We start from the raw sequence: 25,351 nt of genomic DNA on the forward strand, positions 1-25,351 counted from the left end.
CAAATTGAAGCTGTAATATGTAATGTTATTTAGAAACTGTATATATATGGGGGTTGAATCAACCTCAGTCGTATGTATGTGATTGTGTTTCGTTATAGTCTTTATTTTGTTTTATGTTTCTAATTTATAATAAAATTTTATTAAAAAAAGAAAAGAAAAGGAATAAATAAAGCGATTTTGAGAAGTATCTGACCAATACATGGGAACTGGAACTCAGCTAAGATAGCAATCGGGATACTGGATCAGAAAGGGTTAATGATGTGCTAAGGGAGGAAGGGGAGGCTCCATAGCAAGCCAATGGCGGGAAATGTAGAGAAAATTTCTGTACCAAAACTCCTTTTCCCCAAGAAAGGAGACTCAAAGATGTGACAGATGGTGAGGACAAGAGATAAGTTCTCCTGACAAACTCAGAAAAAAAAAAAAAATAGCCCACTGACAATCTCCATGCAAGGATTCTTTTAAGCCAAGTGCTGGGAAATTCCAGATGGATCAAAGAGATCTGCCTCCGCCAGGCTCTGGCATTGGCTGCTGCAAGACCTCTGGGGTGCCCAGCAAGTGTGCCAAGGGAGAAGACCTGGCGTAGATGGGTGATAATGCCATCGAACTGGGGAGGCATCTCTCGCCTGCACTCCATCCCTTTGGCTGGTTGCTGAAGTGCAGGTCTTGTTTTCCAAGCTCCCGGCACCCTCTGACATGTATGTCTCCTTCCTCCTCTTTGGCAGGGAGGAATCCTGAGGCTGAAGATCTTTTGTTGTCTGGTACTTTACATTTTGCAAAGACTTTGCGATTTGTTAAGAATAATCTGAGACTTTCCCCCAGCAGAAGCTTCCCTGAAGCCGAGACAAAATCACGAAGTTCCTGCGACATGCTGGATCCCAAAGACCCCAGTGAAATCTAACGGGGTGACCTGTCTCCTCATGATATGCTGAACCCCTTTGACTGAGCTGGCAGGGAAGGGGCTCACTTTGCTAAGGCTCAGGGAGGAAGGAGGCCTCAACTGGCCGGCCAGCCAGCCCACCTAGCCAGGGGGGTCCAAAGGCCCCAAGAGGCAGCGCAGTGGAGAGACCAACCTCCTTGCTGCAGCCCACCCCTTCCAAAGAGGGCCAGGCCGGAGGGGTCTCGGTCTCTGCCTGGGGACGGGGGAGCTGGCCAAGGGCCGCCTTTTCCTCAGGCCACAGGAAGGGCCGTCAGCACGGACGGCATGGCCAGAGAGGCCCAGTGGGGCTTCCACACTCTGCCCAAGAGGGCCGAAGGGTATACTTGCTACCTCTGTCTGAGCCTGGCTGGGAGACCACAGGGCCCAGACCAGTGATGGAATTCAACCAGTGTAACAACCAGTTCGCTGAGCACACCGACTCTAAAACTTACATTCTACTGCACCCCCGGTGAGTAAAACAGCTGAGGTGCCGCAATCTGCTTACTGCGCCCGTCACCTGGGCTTCAAACAAAGGAAATAAAGGCAAGTAGAGTACAGGGGCAGGCGGGCAGGCCTAGCGGATCGTCAGAGCGAACCAGTTCGCTCCCATCTGATCGTCGGAGCTACCAGTTCGCCTGAACCTGTCTGAACCGGTAGAATCCCACTCCTGACCCAGACCCAGGAGAAGGACAGGCAAAGTGGGTAGGGTGGTCTCCAGGGCACAGGAAGCACCCAGCCCGGACCCCAGCAGGCCCTGCAGCTGAGGATGCTGGGCTGCCTCCCGCTCCCACCTGGCGTTTCCCCCTGTCCTGGCCACGGGGCACCGTCGGACGTGCCTTCCTTTCCTTGGTTCACTCATTTAGTAAATGTATTTCCCCACCATTGCAATGCAAGAATACTCCTGGTGCCTTGCATAGAGCAGACATGGGCTAAAACATCCATGACAGGAATATAACAACTATAAATACAATAAAAATAAAAACTCTGCAATACACAAGATAAAGCACAAATAAAATACACAGAAGTAAAGATGGCCACGTTTGACACTCCCTCGGTCTTCTGCAGCTGCTGCCGAGCCAGACGGTCCTGGCTGCTCCCTCAAAAGGAGAAGGGAGGCCTGGAGGTGGAGGGGGGAATGCAGGAGGGGACCGCCAGCCATTCTGTGGGCCACAGGCACTTCCAGCAAGGCCCTGGGCTGGCCTGGTTGCCTTCCCAGCAGCCACAGCCGAGAAGAATCTCAACCGCCTCAAAGCCCTCTGCTTCCTGGGTGGGCGGTGGGCGGAAGAGTTTAAATTAAGCAAGATGTGGAGGAGGAAAAGGGGGAGAGCAGCCTCTGCTAGGACTGGTGCTGCTTGGAGTCTTGCAAGAGGAAGGGAAGGAAAGAAGGAGGGAGGGAGAAAGGAGAGGGAGGGAGGGATGCCCCGAGCAGAGACCTTTCCCAGCCGTGTCCCTGGGCTGAGGAAGGCCCAGGAGCAGCCATGGGGTCTCCTCCACCTGCAGCTAAGAGTGTTGCCCGGGGCTGTCTGAGCCAGGGACCGATCGGGTGAAGGCAGCTGCTTCCCTACTTTTAAGTTATGTGACCCACACAGAGACTGCCAGAGATGAGCAGCAGGTGTGTCCTCTCCTCTGTCCCATCTGGAGACAGCTAGCAGAAGCAACCTGGTCCATGGGTGTTCCAGGGCCAGACAGGGGTGGGGGCATCTGGGCTGGCCTGACACTTAAACCAAAGTGGTCTGATCATTAGATAATTGCCTCCAATTTATGATAGTGAATTGGGAACTTGCAAGTGTGTGGGGTGGGAGTTGGGGGGCCGGAGGCTGTCTAGAGGGGCCTCCTCCCTCCCCTTCCTTTCAAGAGAAGACTAGTGCCCCCACCGCTTGCGTGGGCTCGCATGGATCCTTCCAGGGGCCCTTCAGAAAGTGTCTAGCACAATTGGCCATGGCTGCCTGGCCACAACCACTTCACCCTGGTGCCCCTGCCGCAGCTAACCCACCACGGGTGTTCATGCTCGGCTGGCCCTTCACCACCGGCTCTCCTCCCCTGCCCTGGTGGGCGTGGGGTGTCACTTTCCCCCATCAGACGTATCCACCCTGCTCGGCTTGGTCAGGAAGGATGTGGGAAAGGCCGGGAGCCCAGGCCAAGAAAGGCAGCTGAGGGGACAGTCAAGGAAGAGACTGCCTAGCCTGCAGCTGGACAGTGGGAGGGTCAGGAGGCTCCGAAAGGACCCTCCCTAAATTCTGGAGTGGTGAAGGAGACAGGGAGGGAACCATACTTTCAGACTTCCAAGACTGATTTCAGATGAGGGAATTCTACCTTATTTTACATTAACAGAATCTTGCCAATTTAAAACTATAATAACCTTCCCATCTCCTTTACAACCCAAGAAACTAGGGAGGGTTTCTTCTGAGCCTGTGGCCCCGCCCACTATGCAGCTGCGGGGTTCCCCGCCTCTTCTCTGACCCTCCCTTACAGCTTCTCTTTTCCCAGGTCCTTCCCACAGGCCGTCACAGGAACTTCTCTGGAAGCAGGGCAGGCGATGGAGGGGCACTGCCCAGATTGTCGCCTATGCCCTCCCAAACCGGCACCCCCCTCCTGCACTTGTGCGCGGGTGTTGATGCCCCTTTGTTGGCCACGGGTGCACCATACAGCCAAGGCTGCAGCCGAGGTCGTCTTGGGCCTCCCTGGATGTGCAGGAGCAGAGAAACCAGGTCAAAGTCAAAAAGAAAACGCAAACAGCTCCCATTATCATATATTACAAAAAATGAATGTGCCAGATTTTATGGCTCCTTTTACAGCATTAATGATCACGATGGCTCTGCGAGTTAAGCTGCCGATCCGGGCAATTAAACCGTGAGCTCCAGGCCCAGGAAGGCTCTGCCCAGTGCATGGCAGGAGATGCTGTCAGCACCGAAACGGGGCGGGGGGGCCCAGGGGGCCCCCTGCTTGCTCAGGCACAGCCCACTGCTTGGCTGCTGGGCCAGGAAAGGAGAGGCTTCCCCACACACGCAAACACAGAGTGGGAGCCTGCAGGTAGGACCACCCAGCCAGGAGAAGCAGCCATCCCTCCTCACCCTGAGAAGAGGGGGGGAGGAAGAGAGGGGTCTCCAACAAGCTAGCGGCCCCCGCACTCTCCCCTTGGCCTCCCATCCATGGAGCAGTCAGTCAGCAGAAACTCTGGGATCAGAAGCAATGCCTGATCCCAGGGGCCTTTCCCAGTGGCTGGCGCTCTCCATAGCTGCACCCCCAGGCTTCCTCCCATCCAGGCGTGGAAGGCTAACGTCTGGGGAAGGCCTTGGGAGGGGAAGGGCCAGAGCCAGCCCACAGCCTCAGCCCATTTGGGGGTGGCAGAGTCCTGCTCTCAGGGCTGGCTGGGACAGGTTGGGGGGAAGCTGGCCGATCTGCCTCCTGCCCTCCAGTCTTTTCTGCTGGAGAAGAACCACTGGCTCCTCTCTCAACCGCCCCTGCCCCATTGTGAAGGCAGCCCCCCTCCTCTCTGGCTCTGCGTTCAAAGCAGCATTTTCCACCTGGGCCTGGCCGGAGGGGGCCGCCTGCTGGGCCTGCTGGGCTGGGTCTCCCAACAAACGTTTCCCAAGGGAAAGCAAAGAGGCTTCCCCAAAAGAGAGCAACCGGCTGTTAAGGCAGAATATTGGCCTGCCAAAGACCAGCGGAAATCCAGTGGGCACCTTTACTTCCAGCCACTTCAGTGGGGCAGTGGCAGCTGAGAGCCCCCCAGGCTACACAGGGTCTTTGCCCCCAAGGAGAAGGAACACCACAGATGGAAAGGGGAAGAGCCCCAGGCAAAGGGGAGCGGGCGGCAGATGTGCTTCTCCGTCTCCCCAGTCCCACTTCCTCCCTTGCAAAGGCCAGAGCCCACTGCCTGCCCCACCTCCCCCTTACAGACGCCTGCTCAGTGGTGAAATGTAAAATTTGTTACTACCGGTTCTGTGGGCGTGGCTTGGTGGGGGGGGTGTAATGTGACTGGGTGGGTGTGGCCAACTTTTTTTTTTTACTATTAAAAGCATTTTTTCTGCAACCTCCTCAGCCGAAGAGGTTGTAGCAAAAATGCTTTTAAAAGCCTCTGACAATCCCAGCTGAGCCACGCGATCATCAGAGGCTTTTTTTTTACTTTTAAAAGCATTTTTTGGCTGAAGAGGTTGTAGAAAAAATGCTTTTAATAGTAAAAAAAAAAAAAAAAAAGCCTCTGATGATCGTGCTGCTCAGCTGGGCATGGGCAGGGAACGCAGGGATTTTTGCTACCGGTTCTCTGAACCGCCCGCCGCCATCGCTACCAGATCATGTGATCCGATCTGAACCGGGACATTTCACCCCAGTGCCTGCTGGTCACGGCTGCCACCCCATGACCCAGGGTAGTCTGTGGTCCTTCTTGGTCCCCACCTGGGTTGTTCCCCTTAGGAGACAGAGAACCCCCCCAGCTCCCTCATTGCCCCATCCCACACCTCGGCTGACCGGTGTTGCTGCCTCCTCTCTAGCCTGGGGCGCCACCCTCCACCTTCAGAACTGGGGGGAAGGGGGCCTGGTGGGGGTGGTGCCTGCTGCTCCCCTGAGGGCTGGTGGGGTTGGGACCGAGGGGGGGGACTTCCCTTCCCACCTCCCCCCTGCCACCTGGGCAGCCCCCTGGCCTTGCATCTCGGCCGCTTGCGGTGACCTCATCCGCTCGGATTCATCCCAGACAGATTTTACAGCAGCTTTATTAGGAGTTATTAAAGGATGGAGCGGCTTCCACTGTTCGTTCATTAAATATTAATAGAGCATTTATAAAGCAATCCTTAATTTAAAGTGTTACCTTTAATCAAAAGCCTGAAACTAAGCAGCCAACTCTGAAAAACTGAGAAGGGGGGAGGCTGCCCCGTTTCCTCCCACACACAGCCCCCGTGGAAGAGGTTGAGGGGAGAACTGCTCCAGAGGATTCTCAGAACCAGAACCGGCCTGTCTGCTCCTAAATGGGCCTGGCTGTAGAGCTGGCCAGGGATCAGACCCCCCCCCCACACACACACACCCCACCTGGGTCCTGACTGCTCCGGCCAGGGCGCCCGAAGCCCTCCCTGCCTTTCCCCCTGGGGGCCCTCTGGCCCTTACCGGTCTTGCTGTCCACGGTGAAGTGCTGTTCCCCCTCCAGGACACTGTAGGCCACCCGGGCGCTGCTCCCGTAGGTGGGGTCATCCGCATCGGAGGCCAGGACCTGCAGCACCGAAGTCCCTGCAGGAAACCAAAGAAGGCCGGTGAAGGGCCCGGCTGTGGCCTCCACCCCACGTGCAAGCCCGCCGCTTCCTCCGGCGAAGGCTCCCCTGGAAATGGGGGCGAAGGGATGAAGGCCCGTCAGGCCACCCCCACTAAGCTGCTGATCTTAAAGCAATGGACCACCAGCCAAGCCTGAGCCAACCAGGAGATGCTGCGGCTCAAAAGGCCAATGCAATCTGGGGCTGCACGGGGGATCATGCTTCCATTGTGCTGGTTGGGCTGGATGAGAGCCCCGAGTCCAGTTCTGGGCACCCCACTTTCAGGGGGCACAGAGAAGCTGGAGCGGGTTCCCAGGAGGGCGAGGAAAAGCCGCTCCTGGGGAGGGGCTCAAGGAGCCAGGCAGGGTCAGGTTGCCAATGGGAAGAATCTGAGGAGACACAACTTCTGCACTGTTCAAACCTGTGCATAACATTTATTTATTTATTTATGTAATTTATATGCCGCCCTTCTCCCGTAGGACTCAGGGCGGCATGAGGTAAACCTGCAACAGGGGTGAAATGTGGGTCCCATCTGGGCCACCTGCTCTGTTATTTGGCCCCTTGTTCCCCCTGCCCTGCCTAAGAAGCTGCTGGCAAGAGCTGTTAATCCAAGGGTGAATGAATTCCTGTCCTGAGTGGGGGTTCAACTGCATGAGACAGAAGCCACCCCCTTCTGCTCCTCTTGTAGCTCCTGTGAACCCCGGATTCTGCTCCCTGCAAACTTTGTGGATGTTTTTCTGAAGGGGAGCGACAGCAGCCCTAACCCAGCCAGTGACCCTCCTCCCCACGCTGATGCACATGGGAAGCGGAGGAAGATGCTTGGGGGGGGGGGAATCTAGCTGCCTGCTGGGTGAGGGGCGCTGCTGCTGCTAAACCCCTCCACCTGCAGGCGTGGCCGCTTTCTCGTGGCTGTGACTTGCTCAAAACAGGTTGCTGGTGCTGAAGGAAGAGGCTTCACAAGGACAGACGTTGCTGCTGCAGTCAGCAAGATAAAGAAAGGCAGGAAACCAGGGAAGACCAGAGCCGCCCACCCAGCTCCAGTCCTGCAAGCTCAGCTTGGTGCTTCCTGAGTCGCTCAGAGGCCGCCGGGCACAGCAGCCGCTCCCTTCGCAGGAGCCCCTTTGTTGGCAAAGCGTGCTTGCTCCTGCCCTTCCCACCATCTCCCAGCTGGCACAGCCGCTGCTTCCTGGAACCCCCCAGGTCCCTTTTCACCCCCCCCCCAACACCATCTGAATCCCCCCCCCATCCCTCAGAGTCCCAGAGGGGCCCACGGCTGCCTTTCGCCGCCTGCGTGCTCCACCCAGAAAGGGGCAGGGGAACTCTGGGGCTCAGGAGCTGTGCTGAAAGAATCTGCATCTGGGGCAAGAGCCTCAGCCCCAGTGATGCCCAGCAGTCCCTTCTCAAGGAGGCAGCAGAACAACGACGAGGTACTAAATGTTTCTTTATAGAAAACAATACATGCTTTGCCAGCTGTGCTGGGAGCAAAGGGGCCGAAGAGAGCCTGGTGCCCACTGGGCATTCCAGACCTGCGCAGGCACTCCCCCTCCCCTCCCCGTGGCTCCCACGCAACCTGCCCTCCTTGTTTGCGGTGCAGGCGGGAGAGGGCATATCTCTCTCTCTCTCTCTCTCTCTCTCTCTCTCTCTCTCTCTCTCTCTCTCTCTCCCTCCCTCCCTCCCTCCCTCCCTCCCTCCCTCCAAAGGGCTTAGCTCCCTTGTGGACCGGCTGTTGGGCAGCTGAGCTTCCCCCTCAGGTTTGGGGCCCAGTTGGAAAGAGGCTCAGCTGATGCTCCAGGCAAGGCTGCTGCACAAGCTGACCAGAGGGCCTGACCAGCTGACCAACCCCTTGGCCGGTTAGGGTTAGGGTTCCCCTTCTAGTGACGCCACCGAGGGGATACCACAGGCAAGTCGGTGGTCTGCTTTAATGCTCGCCAGACACCCAGGTTCAGCCCGGCTCCCCCCAGGCCGTAGCGGCAGGGTCAGGATGAGCAGTGGTGATGATGCCAAAGGCTATGCCAGATCCAGGCGGGGGGAAGAGCCCAGGATCAGAGTGGGGTGGGTGGCTCACTGGTTAGTCCCATCTCCTAAGCAAAGGAAGTGACAGGAATGGTGCCCGGAGCAGCCATGCTTGCAGCAGCAGAGGCCGGGGGAGGAACTACAGCTGGGTTAGGGAGGCCCCCAAGTCAGCCAGCTTCATGCAGAGACCCTCTCCTCGCAGGAGAGATGAAAGAGCAAACAGGGTAGGACAAGCTCTGGGAGCCATAGATGGTCAGCCAGCGGGTGTGCCAGGAGACCATTTGGCGGGTAGGCAGAGTCTTCTGTGGCCCTGGCACTTGAGAGGAGGCTGCAGAGCCGGTCCGGCACTGCTGGGACTCACCGATGGGGGAGAGCTCAGCCACACTCCCTATGTAGGGCCCCCCCAGGAACCGGGGCTCGCTGTCGTTGATGTCCTGCACCTTGATGACAAATTCCGACTCGGGCTCCAGCAGCTGGTCGGTCTGGCGGTCCCGCGCCTGAGCCCGCAGCGTGTAGAAGGTTTTCTGCTCGCGATCGAGGCGCTCCGTGGCATGAATGTCCCCTGTCAGCTCATCGATCAGGAAGATGGTGCCGGCACCCTCCCCGGAGATGGTGTACTTGATGGAGCCGTCACCCTCATCGGAATCCGAGTGAATCTGGAGGAGACAGGCGCAGGTCAGGTGCAGGGCGTGCAGTTATGATTGGGGCCCGGCCGTGGGGGGCTGCTGACCACAGTGCCTGCCCCCTTCACAGCCTGGGAGAAACCCATCTCAGCCCTTGCCCAGCATTGTTGGCCCAGCCATCAGGGCTTCCAGGTTGGAAGGGCCACCTAATGCTTAAAAGAGGGGCCGGGCAGGCAGGAAGCGGAAACCTTGAGGACCCTGGAGACCCCCCTCTTCTGGTCTCCTTGGTCAAGCAGAACTAGGCTTCTTCTTGGGGCCTCCCTTCTCTTAATTTAATTTAATTTAATTTCCAATTTATATACCGCCCTTCTCCCTGAGAACTCAGGGCGGTGTACAGCCAAAATAAGAACATAGAATACAAATATTAAAAACTGTTAAAAATATGTATAAATGTGGCCCAAAAATTAAGAAATCACAAACCGATTAAAAGAATTTAAAAAATTTCTTCTTAAGCCAGCCCGGCTTGCTGGAAAAGATGGGTTTTAAGGGCACGACGGAAGGCACTGAGGTCATGGATTCTCCTTATCTCAGGGGGCAACTGATTCCAGAGGGTAGGAGCCCCCACAGAGAAGGCCCTCCCCCTGGGGGTCACCAGCCTACATTGTTTGGCTGATGGCACCCTGAGGAGGCCCTCTCTGTGGGAGCGCACGGGTCGATGGGAGGTCGTCGGTAGCAGCAGGCGGTCTTGCAGATAGCTAGGCCCTATGCCATGGAGCGCTTTAAAGGTGATGACCAACACCTTGAAGCGCATCCGGAAGACCACCGGGAGCCAGTGAAGCTCGCGCAGGAGCGGTGTTACATGGGAGCGCCATGTTGCTCCCATCACTACCCGCACTGCTGCATTCTGGACCAGTTGGAGCCTCCGGGTGCTCTTCAAGGGGAGCCCCATGTAGAGAGCGTTGCAGTAGTCAAGGCGAGAGGTGACGAGGGCGTGAGTGACTGTGCACAAGGAATCCCGATCAAGAAAGGGCCGCAACTGGCGAATCAGGCGAACCTGACAAAGGTCCCACTGGTTACAGCCGTCAGATGTTCCTCCAAGGACAGCTGCATATCCAGGAGGACTCCCAGATTGCGAGCCCTTTCAGTGGGGGCCAAAGACTCGCCCCCAATAGTCAGTGATGGAGTCAACTGACTATATCAGGATGCCGGGAGCCACAGCCACTCAGTCTTGGAAGGGTTGAGTTTGAGCCTGTTCCTCCCCATTCAGATCCGCACAGTCTCCAGGCACTGGGACATCACTTCAAGGGCATCGTTGGGGTGGCCTGGGCTGGAGATGTACAGCTGGGTGTCATCAGCATACTGATAGTATCTCACCCCGAAGCCACGGATGATCTCACCCAGCGGCTTCACATAAATGTTGAACAGAAGGGGCGAGAGGACCGATCCCTGCGGCACTCCACAGATGAGAGGCTTCGAGGTCGACCTCTGCCCCCCTGCCAACACAAACTGCGACCAGTTGGAGAGAAAGGAGGAGAACCACCGCAACACGGTGCCTCCCACCCCCAACTCTTCCAGCCGGTGCAGCATGATACCATGGCCGATGGTATCAAAAGCCGCTGAGAGATCTAACAGGACCAGAACAGAGGAACAACCCCTGTCCCGAGCCCTCCAGAGATCATCAACCAACGCGACCAATGCCGTTTCCGTGCTGTGCCCAGACCTGAAACCCGACTGGAATGGATCTAGATAAGATGTTTCCTCCAGGAATTGTGGAAACTGTCGTGCAGCCACACTCTCAACAACCTTCGCCATAAAGCGAAGGCGGCCAGATGATTCCCTGATGACGCAATAGAGGCGGAAAAGTAGTTAAACTTTGCCGTCTTTATCGCCACTAGGTAGGCCTTAATATGCGACCTTACCAGTGTTCGATCAGATTCAGCAAGACTGGCCCTCCAACTGCTCTCCAGGCGTCTTTTCCGGCGCTTCATTTCCCTCAGCTCCTCAGTAAACCAAGGAGCCGCACGGGATCGGCACCGAGTCAGAGGCCGCAAAGGCATGACTCGGTCCAAGGCCCCACCAGCTGCCCGATCCCAGGCGGCTACCAGGTCCTCGGCCGAGTCATGTGCTAGATCCTCAGGAAATGGCCCAAGCTCCGTCTGGAATGATTACCTCTGGGGAACCATCCCAGATCACCCCCTTTGGCAGAAATGGGATTTAGGTTTTCCCTTCAGACAAGGGGGGACCCTCAGCCCCCCTTAACCCTGCAAAGCAATCCCCAGGCATCAGACTGCCGGTCCCAGGTCCCTGGGTGGCCTCTGAGGAAGCCCCTAAACCAGGCCATGGCTCAGCCAGGCGGTTGAATCGGCAAGAGACAACCCGAGAAGTTTCTAAGGCCCTAGAGGTGGAAGGAGTCCTGGAGGCCAGAGGGCTGCCCAGCCTCCCCTCTAATCCAACCGGAATCGGCCTTTGTAACTGAACCCTGTTACTGGGGTCTTGCACTCTAGAGCTCGTTCAGATGCGTTTTCACCCCGGCTGCCCTTCTCTGACCCGGCTCCAATTTCTATGAGTGGCTTTCCTGGCGTCCAGAACAGGAGCCGACACTTGAGGCAGGTTCTGGCCAATGCAGAGCAGATCATGTCCTGTGATTTGGCCACTCAACTTCTGGGATTTCAGCCTAAAACAGGATTTATCTTTTCTGCCCCACAAAGCACTTCTCACTCACATTCAGTATATGATCAATTATTTTTTCAGCCTCCAACCACAGCTGCATTTTTTTTTTAATTTATTTATATGCCGCCCTTCTCTGGAGACTCAGGGCGGCTTACAATGCATTAAGCAATAGCCTTCATACTTTTGTATATTTTATACAAAGTCAGCTTATTGCCCCCACAATCCGGGTCCTCATTTTACCTACCTTAGAAAGGATGGAAGGCTGAGTCAACCTTGAGCCTGGTGAGATTTGAACTTGCAGTAATTGCAGGCAGCTGGTGTTAATAACAGTGCTTTAGTCTGCTGTGCCACCAGGCGAAGGAAAAACATTGCATTTGTCTCTGTAAAATGTCCTCTTGCAATGTTCAGTCCATTTCTCCAACCAAGAGCACCATTTATATCTAATCTGTACCTATTTCTTTACCTAAACCCAAACCTAATTTCAGAGAAATAAAACCATTGGAGGGTTTGAATCTTACTGCTGTCCTCTCACCCAAATGTCTACAGATGCGGTATGGGCTGCCTTCACTGCACCCAAGTTCTTCATGAAATGCTGAAGAACAGGGGGCCAGGAAGAACCCTTGTGTGCCCCACTCAAAATCTGATGGACTTTTTCCGCAGATGTTTCTGAGCCAGCTGCTGGATTTCTACTTTTCATGACATCGAACCCACAGTATTAGCTGCTAATCTGAATGCCATGAAATAGTTTGTTAACGGTTAATGTTAATGGACCTACAGCTACACGGAGAGAAGTAAGCAATGGGGCACTACAAAGTTCCCTCTTAGGCCCAGGACTCTTTTATATCTTCATTAATGACTCAGATGAGGGAATAGAAGAGGAACTCATCAAGTGCAGATGACACTAAACTGGCAGGAATAGCCAACACCCCAGAAGACAAACTCAGGATCCAAGACTTGAACAATGGGCCCTATCCAACACAATTAATGTAGAGAAAAGGAAGGTTTTACACTTAGGCAGGGAAAACCAAATCTACCAGTACAGAAATCTGGCTGAAAAGCAGTAACTGTGAGAGGGACCTTGGAGCCCTAGTGGACAATCACTTAAATAGGAGTCAGCAGTATGCCACAGCAGCCAAAAAAAGCTAATACAATACTTTGTTGTATAAACAGAGGTATAGGATCAAAATCAGATGAAGTACTGTTTTATAAAACCTCAGTAAGGCCACACCTGGAATCCTGCATCCAGTTTTGGTCACCGCATTACAAAAAAAGATGTTGAGGCTTTGGAAAAAGTGCAGAGAAGAGCAACTAAGATGATTAAAGGCCTGGAGACAAAAACATAGGAAGAACGGCTGCAGGATTTGGGGTATGCTTTAGAGAAAAGAAGGTCTACGGGCGACATGATAGCAGTCTTCCAATCTCTCAGGGGCTGCCCCAAAGAAGAGGGGGTCAAGCTATTCTCCAAAGCACCCGAAGGCAGGACAAGAAGCATCGGATGTAAACTAATCAAGGAGAGAAGCAACCTGGAAGTAAGGAGAAATTTCCTGACAGCAAGAACAAGTAACCGGTGGAGCAGCTGGCCTCCAGAAGTTATGGGTGCTCCAACACTGGAGGTTTTTTAAGGAGACATCGGACAGCCACCTGTCTGAAATGACATAGTCTTGAGCAGACTAGAAGACCTCCAAGGTCCCTTCCAGCTCTATTTGGATTGAAGCTGGAGAAATCAAGACATTCTGCACTCCCAACCTTTCCACCATCTACTAAGGAGGATGTTTGCCTAAAAAACAATAAAAGTTTAACCTGCCAAGATTTGTCAGACCATGTGGCTTTCAAGGCACTGACAGGTCCGTCCTCCACCTCCGAGCCAGACTGAAGCAGCCTAGATCCTCCCCTTTCCTGCCATTTTATCACTTCAGAGGCCTCCTACGCCCTGAAGGAACAAGCTGAAGTCTTGCTGGTCAGAGATCAGGCAGAAGGGCCAGCAAAACACCAGCTTGTTCCTTCAGGGCTGTAGGCGGCCTCTGTTCTGGCCCTGGACATGGAAGCTGGAGTAAAGGAAAGATTCCCTGATCCTGTTTCTATCAATCCTGGGCTTGGATCCTGCCCCTTCCTGCCCCCCTCCCCCGGTGAAACACATCCCGTCCTCTCTGCCCGGCTGCTCCCGTCTTTTCTCTCCTCCGACTGTCTTTCAATCGGCTGTGGCTTGCTGTGACCCCCTTCCCTCCCGTGTTCCAGGCTGCTGCCCCTGTCCTTCTGCCTGCAGAGCCTCCCCCGGCTTCTCCCAGCCAGGCGAGCGTTTCAGCTGTCCTCTTTTTTATTCCCAGAGGATCCTCGCCAAGCCCAAGGCCCATCCCGAGGGGACTGCAGTTGCTCACGTTTATTCACTGCAGGTTCAGGGCTGCCCCTTCCTCAGGAAGGACACATGAGGAGGGGGGACATTCTGCTTGGTGGCATTCTGCCTCTGCCCGGGGGGGCCGCAGGGCCCACTTTTGTAGGCATCGACCCCCAAAGAGCTCTCTTTCTTCCACTGTTTCTCCCAGGGCAGCCAAGAAAGTTCAAAGGGGAAATCCTGGCTAAGAAAGGTCCTTCCTCAAGCCTTCTTCACTCGGAACCACAGAAAGTGGAGGTGGAAAAGACCACAAGCATCCCTAGGTAATTGCTCAGAGTGGGCTGTAAACCACTATGAAGCGGCATATAAGTAAGTGCGCTTATTAAGTGCTAGACCCAACTCGGCCATGCCATGCACGACGGGTGGCTGCCCAGTCTCTTCTTCGAGAGAGCCCACAACCTTCCCAGGGAGACCCTTCTGTATCTCACCATCAGGACAGTTAAGCTAAATCCAAATGGCAGTGGCAACTTGTCTCAATTATTCCCAGTCCTAATTTTTGTGGCCATGGAGAGTAGCTCCTGGCCACTACCCTGACCCGAACCTGGCTACTGTTTCTCCTGGCAGGACGTGTCCTCAAGACCCCAGTTCCTCTGTTATGCTCTTCTGAATGTGGCCTAACCCACCAATATCCTTCAGGAAATGGGATCCTCTCCTAATCCTTAGGGTCTTCCCAGACCCTCCTTCCCAATGCCACCCAGTCAGCACTGGGTGGATGCTTCTCCTTCCTCAGGGGCCAGAAAACTTCCCCCAGGCTGTGCCTCTCAGGGTGGGCAGAGGGCCCAGGAGCCAGACCCTGAACTCTGGGCTTCCTCCAGGCCTCGGGTTTTTGCACTGGGGAGGCAAGGGGGGTGTCAGAGGGCAGAGCTCTGTTGATGTTGGCCCCCAGCACCAGGGACTGTTGCCCAGGGGCTACCCCAAGCATCCTCCTGCCCCAGATTGCAGCTTCTATAGTCTCCTTGCCCCTCCTCTCTCTCTCTCTCACACACACACACACAAAGAGTGTGTGTGTGTGTGTGTGTGTGTGTGTGTGTGTGTGTGTGCCAGAAAGAAAAGAAAGGCGAAGGATAACTCCCTTTGACCTCCTGAACCAACTGGGAGGCCTTAATTGGGAGGGTCCCTAGTGGGACCTGCTCCTGGAAAGGCTTCACCCTCATTTCCTGCCCACCATTTTTGCTGAGAATCAGCAAAGTTGCCAAAACTGTGAGTCTCCCATTAATTGGCTAATGAAATATGAGGCTGTTTATGGGCACTCCGTCTTCCTCCCAAGAGCCATTCCAGAGTCTGAAGCAGCTGCAGCAGCCAGGATTTATGCCCAGCGGCCACACTCATGAGCCCCTTGTTCTATTTGTCTCATTAGGGACAGTTTATGCTTCTATCTACCTTGGTGGGGAGGTGAAAGAAGCCCCCAAAGCAGGGTGAGGGCTGCCTTAGCCCAAATGCCCACCCACCAGTCGCTGAAAAAGCCAAAGTCCAAGTCTGCTGCTGCCCAGCTGGTCAAATAGGACCTTGCACTGCTAGAATCTGAAGAGGAAGCTCAGCCCAGCATACACACACACACACACACACACACACACACAGAGAGAGAGAGAGAGAGAGAGAGAGAGAGAGAGAGAGAGAGAGAGACCAGCACCCCTGGCAACAGTCCTCAGAAGGCATGCAATGTCCGTTGTATGGTTGACTTTCAAGCAAGGCCCCACACGAAACAGCCATTCCCATCTTCCCTTTTGACCCATGGCAGTGAATTGCCGCAGCTGCCTTGTCCCCAAGGTGGGATTCCCTGGAGACCCCCTGCACCAAGCAGCCCCTTGGCTTCCCAGTGAGGTGGATGGCAGCTTCTTCCTGCAGCATGAGGAATGAAGGCCATCGAGGCTTTGAATGGATTTAGTTCTCCTGCACTAGATGGATCACACACACATGCAGTTGGATATCACCGCTGAGCAAGGGACTGAACTCTGCATAGAGAAGCACAGAAGACGGGAGAAGAAAGAGACAGTCTTGCTCCCATATTCCAAGAAGGGGGAAGGGGAAAGCAGACACAGGAAAAGAAAGCCAATCAGCTTGACAACATCCAGGAAAATCCTAGAAAATATAATGAAGCAGTTGGTTAGTAGGCATTTAGAAAGGGACGAGGTGATTTCCAGATCCGCCAGCACGGGACATGCTGACAAATGTTACTGCTTTCTTTAAATTAATTTAAATGAAATTAACTTGTTTGACAATGTGACTTGATTGGTGGACTAAGGGAACGAAGCCCCATGCTTAGACTTCATTGAGGCATTTGATAAGACTAGGGTCTCCCTGATAAACCGGAACAGTGACAGATGGATAGCCTTGTTTCTAGGTGGATTTGCGGTTGACTGGATGACGGGGGACAACATTCAGACCTTAGTGGTCTACATGGAAGGAGGGATACGTAGCAGGGCACCTCAGGGTTCCTTTCTTGGACCCAGTAGCCTTCATCAAAGACTGAGATGAAGGAACTGACGAGAAGTTGTGGACCACACAAAGCTGGGGCGGGGGGGGGGGGTGTTTGCTAGCGTTCCAGAAGACGTGCTGGAAGTTCAAAAAGACCTTGAGGGGCTTTTAACTTTGGCCCTTAGGCAGCAACATGCTCATTGGTGAGGAATACCACTTAGACAGAAAAAAAACCCCAATGCAAAAGGCCCAGGACAGGGGACTTGGCTCAGCAATAGTCCTTGTGAGAAGAATCTGGGCAATGCAGAAGAGCTAATGCACACTTGGGCTGGGCCGACGACAGCAGGGTGACAACAATATGAGAAGCGATAGTACTACTGTTGACTGCACTGATGAGTCTACACCTGGAATACTGTGGCCAGTTGTGTTCATCGCTATACAAATGGATGCTGAGGAACTGGGGAGAGTGCAGAGAAGAGTGCCAAGGATATGTGTGGGGCAGAAGCTTGGGGTTTAAATCCTAGGAAGAGCAGTTTAGCCTAAAGAAGAGGAGGCTGAGGGAAGACATGGAAGCTAGCAGTCTTCCAGCACGTAACGGTCCGTCCCAGGAAGAGGCGGTGGATTTATTATCTGCAATGCCCAAAGGCAGAGGCGGCAACAGGTGGACGCTTACAGCGGGAAATACAAACTCCAAATCGGGATGAATGTTCTGGCTGTGTGAGTGGAGCAGCCTGCCTTCAGAATGGTGGTGGTGGTGGGGGGGGGGTTCCACCCTGCAGACTTTCAAGAAAAGTTTGCCCAGAACAGCAGGATTTCTGTCCTGGGGCAAAGGTGGGGGGTTCTGCCTAGAGCAGACATTGGATCAACTCATTGGTCAGTGTCTCTGGGATGGCTGGGGGGAATGAGAGTCCAGAGGGGAATCAAGGGGCCTCCCACAGTCCCATCACCTGACCTCATTGACTGCACTTCCTCAGAAGGGAAGGGACCAAGCTCCATCATGAACCTTCTGTTTCAACCACAAAAAATGCAAGATGGAGGGGAAGGGGATTAGCGGGGCTATTTTGAGAGTTGGCATCATCTAAGCTTTCTGAGTCATAAGAAACAAATACTCCACTTTCTTCCTCCTAGACTTCATTTGGAGCTCTTAAGTCCAGTTCTGGATTTGCACCTTAAGGAGGGTCCCAGAATCCACCAGCAGTGAAGATGGTCAGAGAACCTGGCAGGGGAAGGTTGAAAGAATGGGGAATGCTTTTAGCACAGGGGGGAAGCCCAAGAGTTTTCTTCAGCCCCTGGAAGGAACTTCCACAGAATTGGACAACTATCTGGGTAGGCTTCCACAGAGGTAGAACTCCAATCAAGGAGACAGGAAGACTGATTTCAGGCGAATGGCAGGAGAATGTCCTGATGATAGAACAAGTGGGAGTCTTCCCTCTTCCCCCCTGGTGGCCTTCAAATGTGGGCAGAAAGCCACTCAATTGGGAATGCTTTAGCTCCAACCTTCTGGAACCAGGCAGATGCTCCAATCCTGGATTCTGAGGGCTCCAAGAGGGCTATTTTTGGCCCCAACAGCTCAGGTGGAAGAAGCAGCACTCGCACCATGGAAAGACGTACCCACTGCACTTCTCTTTGTGCAAATGCCCGCGCTTGTGTGGTCTCCTGGTAGCCCAGTCAGCTTTGGAGGGAAAACAGAGCAGAACAAGGCTACAAGGCTACCACTAACTCTTTGCGGAAGATGCCTCCCCCACCCACCCACTCAGCCAGTTGGACTTCTGAGAAGGACCTCACTCCAGCAGGGATCTTTCTCCCAGAAATCTCTGAGGATGAGTGACATCATGCTAAAAACACACAAAGCCCTTCCGGGCAAAAGATAATGTGGATTCAGCCTGAGTTGCACCCTTTTGACAGTTTAAAATTACAGTGGTGCTTAAAAAAGCACCATCAACCCTTCTGATGGGTGCCCAAAGTTATGGCCACTGCAGCACCTCTGGGCTGCCCTCGGGGCCCGATCCCTCCGGCCAAGCGAAGGCACTGTTCGCTAGAAGGGCCAGCTACCTGGGATTCTGCCAGGCCATTAATTATCTCTTGCTAATTAAATCAAAATTAAATTTGAGCAGAGGAGCGCTTTCAGAGAGATGATTAAACAGATTCACAAATACAGAACGACCCAGGGATGAAGAGAGAAAAGAAAGGATATAAAAGCTGCCCTTAATGAAAGGCACTTTGGTGTTTGCTCCCACTCATAAAACCCAAGTTCATCAATTCCTTTTAAATGGTAGCAACTTAATTAAATTTGTTTTTTCCCCTTTAATCCCCTTCTCTATCTAAAATAGATCTGTCCAACAAGCACAACTTTGTAACTCATGCTGACCCCATAATTCTATTTTAAAAACACAAAAATCCACATCCACCCTCCAGGGCCCTCCAGGGAAATTCCGTCTCAGAAAAAGGCTTAGCGTGAATATCCAGATTTTATGAAAATGTTATCGGGCCTCTTTGGTGAGCCAGTTTGTGGGAGGGGGCAGAGGAGGAGACCCCCTCTGGCAGGGGGCATTCTGATTGGGGGAAAGACGACTCCTGTCCAGCCAGAAGGGGGGGCTTCCTGTGCTCTGCTGCCTGTCCCCCATTTTCTGCACAGATGGGCTGTTTCTGGGGGAGTGCAGGAGCAGACTGCTGGATGGACAACTTTGGGGTTCTGTAGGAAATGAGGTGGTTGCTAAGCTACCTCTGGAAGCTGCCAAGACCAGATCCTCCCCCAGGGAAACTTTCCTTGAGCAGAACTGCCTTACCCTGCTGCAGGGCCACCTTCCCCCCTGCCCCTCCCCACTCCCACCTGCAGAGGCTCTGAGTCCAGGACAGGGGCTTTCTCCCTCTCCCCTGTGGCCTTTACCTTCCCCACGTACAGTGGCTCTGTGCCCGTGTACTCCTCCACCACAAAGAACTGGTTCCAGACCCAGCCACGCTTCACCCGCCCAGCGCTGGGCAGACCGCCATCCCCAGGTGCCCCCTGGCCGGGCCCCCCAGATGCCCTTGGTAGACTGTCTGGGCCAACGAGAAGGCACAGCAGCAGCAGCAGGAGCCCACTTCTGGGGGGGCAATGGGGCACCATCACTGCAGAGTCCTGGCAGCAGGGCGGGGACCCGCAGGCATACTTGGAGGGCAAAGGGGAGCCACCGGCCAGGGCGGTGGGTCAGTCATCCATGGGAGGCAGGGCCGGCAACAGTCTGGAGGAGCTCCACTTCTCAGGGTGACGAGCAGGAGGATCACATCGAGGCCCGGCACTCCTCCTTCTTCTGGGCAGGCAGGCGAGCATCGAGTGAGACGGATGCAGAGGAGGAGCCCCTTCTTTCTCTGGGTCAGAAGATCCCTGGAACAGGCCCCCGGGTGGCTACTCCCAAACCGGTCCAGCGTGGCCTTGAAGGGACTGTGGAGGTGTGCACCAGTCTCTTGGCTCCGGCCACAGCTGGCTCCTTGCGGGCAGCTGGTGGGCACAAAGCCCCATCAGAGCAATGGCCTGGCACACCCAGGAGACTCGGACCGGCTACAGCTGCTCCTGGCAGGGATGGCACTGAGGCTCCATGGCTTCCGCTGGCTGGGCAGCTCCTACGCACCCAGCAGTAGCTACTGCCGTCCTCCTCGGGTCAAGAGGGCAGTGGGCAACAGCATCCTCCTGGTATCTGGAAGAGACAGAGCACCCGTTGCTGGGGAGCTAGCCAAGCCAAGAATCTTCTAGGGCACCCTGTTTCCCCACAAGCTCCTGGGCTGGAAGCTGCTCTGGCTGGCTGCTCACCCATGCCCAGCTAGAGCACCGTTGCCCATGCTAGGCAGGCTGCGGAGATGCTGCTTTCTAACCCAGGCAGAAAGCTGGAGTGATCCTCCCTAGGGCCATCCCAGCCTTCCTCCTCCTCCTCCTCCTCCCTCACCACAATTTATAGGATAAAGCCTTCAGCCCATAAACTTCTGTCACTAGTTAGAGCTGGCCGAGAGTGGCGAGGAGGGAGGTGGCAGGGCGCCATGGTGGCTCGGCAATTAGATGAGCTCTGCCAGAGACCCAGAAGTGGAGGGTGCGGGGGGGGGGTGGAGGCAGCAACTGACAAGCCTGGCTTCGGTGCCCAGCAAAGGGGTGGTCAGTGGCTGCTTCAGAGTTCAGCAGCTGCCCTATTCCTGAGGGGGCTGGGCTGGGAGATACCCCCCTCCGACATCCACCCTGCAAGGCCAGAGGTTCCGTGGCAGCCTCCAAAGGGAGCGGCCTTCCGTGCCCTTGCCCAGGAGAAAAGCTTTCTCTCCTGTGTGCCAGAGAGCGAAGCTAGTCCGCTGTTGCCCAGGGATGCAAGAGGGAGGTTTCTGTGCAGTTTAAAATAATCCTTCTTAAAACAAAAACACAATAAAACAAATTTCTTTCATTTCCTAGTATATACTTAAAGATAATTTCCAAGCTTTGTGCGAACTGTGGAAGATTTACAAATGCAACCCAAGAAAAACATGGTTCCCCAACCTCTGGAAAGCCAGCCTGGGAAATTCAGGGCCCTCGGATCCCACCGAGATGGTCAGGAAGCGGGCGGCGCCCTCGAGGCTGCTCCGCCCTCCCCTTTGCACAGGTTGCCTGCCTGGGGAGGGGCTCACTTCCCCCCCCCCATCCAGCCCCCGCACTCTCGTGCAACTGGTGCATCTCCGTCGCCGGTCAGCCAGTTCTTTCTCTAGCAGGCTGCTCTGGACCCCACCTCTCCGCCTCTTCTTTGGGTAAGGCGGGCGGGTTGGGGGCCTCCTCGCAGCTGCGGACTCGGAGGGCTTCCCACTCACGGTCCAGGCGGGGATTTCCAGGCAGCAGAAGCCCCAGAACCGGGTCAGTCGCCTGGGACCCTCCGCTGTCTTCAGTCTCCTCTCCCACGAGCCCCGCTCCCTCCTCCCCCCGCTTCAGCCTCAGCAACGGGCCCAGCTGAGCTCACTGAGCCGCCAGCCTGCCGTGGTGGGCGCCGCCGGGGCTCCCGAGGACAGAAGGAGAGTTTCTGACCCCTTCTTCGTGGTTTCTGCCTGTCTTAGCCCATTTTCCCGGGGAATTGGTGGCCGGCTCATTCCAGCCCAGCCCAGCCGCAGCCCCTGCGCCAGCCCCGGCAGCAGCGCAGCTCAGAGGCTACGGGCGGGCCGGCAGTCCGTGGGATGAGCCTTTCTATGGAGGACCGGGCTGGGCAAAGAAAGCCAGGGCCGGCCCGATCCAGGGGGACCCATCGGCGGTTCCCCGCATGGGAGGCCGGCCTGGGCACAGCTGCTTCTCGAAGCCGGAGAGGCGGCGAGAGGGCTGAGCCAGCCCGGCCTTGAAGGTTTTTTCCCTCGCTCTGCTCTCCTGGCAGCGTTCAAGAAGCCGATAAAGGGCTGGTTCGCTCCCTGGGAGGGAGGTCGGCTCCCTCCGAGAAACAGCGCGGCTTTTAAAAACCTCTTTTCCTTTCTTTCTTTCGCTCCCTCTGTCACCTTCTCTGCCCCTGAGCCCAACCTCCGCACTGATTCCACACCCAGAGCCCTGCACGGCCAGGCTGCTCCCCCGCCCAAACTCCCCGGAAGGGACCCCCGTCTCAAGGTGTAAGAAAACTCACAGCAGGGATCCAAAATTCCCCGAGTTGAGGCCTGCAGAGCTTCAGCCAGAGCCAATTTGGCGGTCCAGAACAACCAGGAGCGATTTCCCTCCCTCCCCCAATCCGGAGCTCTGCTCTGTGCCCAGGGCGGCTTCTCCATCTGTGGAAGAGAGGCTCACTCTGACGATGTGCGGAGCCCACGACCTGGGCTCAGAGAACAGCAGAGCTGCGCTGGCTGGCCTGACCCCTGCTTAGCAAAGGCCACACTTGAAGATAATGGCAATGCTGCACAGGCTGAGCCACGACCCCCCCCCAGCCCGTTTTAGGCCAGTCACGTGGAGCCAAATGTGAAGGCACCTGCCTGAGATGCTGGAACAGTGTGTGGTGGACAGACATCTCAATACATAAGGGGCAGGGCTGCTCCTCTGACCTGGGGAGGCATCTTCCCCCCCCCCCCCACCTTCAAAAGCGGCCTGCAGGGCCACTGGGCCCTGCTTCAAGGTGGTTTCTGGTGCAACCTTCACAGAAGGCATCAGGTATAAGGCTCCAGATATGGTCTCAATTATGGGGCAGGGTGGGGGGGTTTCACTTCAGGCTGAGGAAGTGGTACCTCATTCCACTTGGGGGGCAGGGCAGTTCCCGGCTCTTCAGCTGCCCAGACTGCTACCTGGCAGGGAAGGGGACACACCCTGTATCGCCAGGGAGAGAGAGGGAAGGTGGCTTTTCTGGAAGGTAGAAGTTCTTTAGGGGTCAAAAGGTGCCCGCCTGCACTTCTGCCTCTTTGGGGCCAGAGCTGTCAGAGAGGGGATTTGGGTTGGGGGGCAGGTCATGGACAGCAGTGCCATTTCACCCTAATTCAGGGGGCTCAGCTGGGCCAGAGGCTGCTTTCAGGCATCTGCCTTCTAGGGACAAAGCCAGAGCCGGGGGCCCAGCAGACCACCTCCAGTGCTTCACTCTGGGGCCACTTTCTCCGGGGTGGGAGGGTCCAGGCAGACCCATCTGGATGCAACAAACGCACGCGTACCACACATCCACAGACCGCAACAGCAAACGTGTCCCACCTACACGTGCCAGGCCTGGGCAACGGTTGCTGTGGGAACCAGAACTTGCCTGGGGGATCTCCCCCCTCCCAGCGTGGCCTTTTGTTTGTGCTGCTGCTGCCTCCCTCCCTCAAGAGGGAAGGGGCCTGCCCACCCCCACCCCCCACCCCAGCCTCACACGTCCCCTTTGGCCGGCTGGGAGGACTGGACCCAGCGCCCACCCCCCTCGCGCCCCCACTTTTCCTGGGCTTGGTGGCAAAGGCACGTGCCTCCCTCCCTGCCCCCCCCGCGCTTTGTCAGTGTGTGTTTGGCAGAACCGTACTGTACATCATGTTGACAGTAGAAATTACATCCTGAGCTTATGTTTTACATTCTGCCCTGTCAGAACTCACCGCAGCCCAGTGATCAGGACAAATTGAAGAGCATCCCGTCCGTGTCGATATTTATTTCATTTTACCAATGCAATGCGGGGGGGGGGGGGGGGACTGCCAGCAGCTCTCGTAGCACAGCACAGCACATGCCTCCCTGGCTATGTGGGGGCTCTTTCCAGGGGCTGTTCAGCAGGAGGGGAATGGGAGGCCGGAGACCAAAGCCACACTGAGGTGAAGAACCTCCCCCTGCAGGAGCAACATGGGCCGTCCCTGCCTGAGAACGGCACCCCCCCCCCCTTGCAGAATGCCACTCAGTTGGGCTGGGAAAAGCTACAAGTAACACATGCCCCTGGCACCCACCCCCCAGAGGGATTCCCTAGAGAGAGACCCTTTCCTTGATGGGCTCGCAGCTCCCCATCCTCCCACAGACAGGGCACGGTTTGGAGGGCCCTAGCACAGGATCAGGCCACCTGCCAGGCATCTGACTGGGGCCTGACATGGGGGGGGGGTGGCAGTTCTTCCTGTGATGGGCCAAGCAGCCTGTGGGGTTCCCCAACGTCTCTTCTGGGTTCTGCCAGTGCAGAAAATCGACTCTTTTCTAGTTTCAAATCAGATCCAATTCCACTTAACTCTCCTTTTCCAGGTGGGGGGAGGGGAGGCAGAGAGAGAGAGAGAGTGTCTGTACAGTTTCCATTTCCCAGGATCTGCTACAAAGGGGGCAGCCTACAAACAGAGCAGCTCCTGGGGAAATGGGGGATCCATGGGCCCTCCGAACCCCTGGCCAGTTGGGAGTCTGCTCCCCACTCAGTTCCCCTCCTCTCTCTTGCAGGAAGACGGGCAAATCCCCCAGTCCCCTAAGAGTTGCCCCTATCCTGATTGATTCCTCCTGGGCCTGGGGTGGTGGGCTCCTGCTCCCACCAGTGGCTTCAGCCCCCGTCTGATCATTTCCTGCTCTTTGCTGAAGTGGCTGTGTGTGGCAGGCAGCCCCCTATTCCCTCCAGATGACTCTCCAGAAGATGGGTGCAGGCCCCCCTCCAGAAGGGACTCCCAGGTAAATCCAGCCTGCTCCTCTCCAGGCTGGCCATCGGCACCCCTTCGGGATACACTCTCCCCCCCCCCGGCCAGGCAGCCGCCTTGGCTTAGAAGGGCAGGAGACGGAGGGAGGGTCTGCAGGAGGCCAGTTCTGCCCTCCTGCCCTGCCCATCCCCCTCAGCCCAGATTCACAGGCAACACCAGAAGCAAAAGACCCCTCAGATAATCCCAGCCACACTCTAGCTCTAATGATAGAGGGACCAGAAAGCCGTTATACTTATTAAAAGTGTAATCTTTTCTGCCCTTGAAGTAAATCGCCATCTTCCTCTTTCTGGCTTTTCGGAATTACTTTCCCGGTGGGGGAGCGTCTTCATAGCTTTTCTTCTCAGTTGGGCTGGAAAGACACCCAAGGGGAGGGGAGGGGGGGGGCAAGGAACAGAAAAGGATACCTCCTGCACACATACCCAATACTGGCAGCCCCACCTGCAAGGGGCAGGGCTTCCCTTCCCCCAACCCAACATTTTAATGACCATCCAGTTGATGGTTTCCACCCAGATCGTTCAAGGCTGGCAAAGGTGTTTGTTAAAACTCTCACACCATCCCTGTTTGGGAAAGGTCTTTGCAACTGAAAATATTTCTTTTTCCAATCTTCTTTGGTCCGAGTTTGAAAGAAATTTTAATTGCAAAGAACATCTCAGCGTCTCCCTCGGGGAAGAGGGCTTTTACAGCCAGAACCGTCTCGCTCCGCAATAATTCTTCGCCAAACAGGGAAGTTTCATGCTTCAGCTCCACAGATGCAGGGCATTAATTGGCCTTTCAAGAGGGGCGGAAGAAGAAAGAGGAGATGCCAGTGATGCACCTCCTGGAAATGTCACCTGGGCACAACCCGGAGAGCCTCCCAGGAAGGGGGTGAGAACCCCCACGTTCCTGGGGGGAGGGGTGGGATGCTCGAAGACCGCCCAGTTTGGGTGGAGGGAAGTTCATCTCCAGGGGAGCATAGACAGCTGTGTGCACCCACACACAGAGCCCCTCCTCCGATCGTGGGGACAGCCAGCTAGGAGGAACTGGGCAGTGCTGCTCA

The 25,351-nt window shown here is 55.5% G+C and overlaps 1 protein-coding gene across 1 annotated transcript in view; it reads right to left on the reverse strand.

The window, feature by feature from the left end:
* The window catches only part of CDH22 (cadherin 22), a 48,096-nt gene extending 28,727 nt beyond the window's left edge, over positions 1–19,369 (reverse strand). Inside the window, exons 1-3 of the mRNA XM_070941904.1 lie at positions 19,151–19,369; positions 8,528–8,822; positions 6,014–6,133 (exon numbers count right to left, since the gene is read on the reverse strand). Of these exons, the coding sequence (XP_070798005.1) occupies positions 6,014–6,133; positions 8,528–8,822; positions 19,151–19,369 (634 nt within the window). The remainder of the gene's footprint in view (positions 1–6,013; positions 6,134–8,527; positions 8,823–19,150) is intronic.
* Positions 19,370–25,351: the final 5,982 nt, after the last annotated feature.

This window comes from Pituophis catenifer, unplaced genomic scaffold, assembly GCF_029215685.1.
Source record: "Pituophis catenifer annectens isolate HBS135680 unplaced genomic scaffold, rPitCat1.0.hap2 SCAF_3, whole genome shotgun sequence".
Taxonomy (NCBI): Eukaryota; Metazoa; Chordata; class Lepidosauria; order Squamata; family Colubridae; genus Pituophis; species Pituophis catenifer.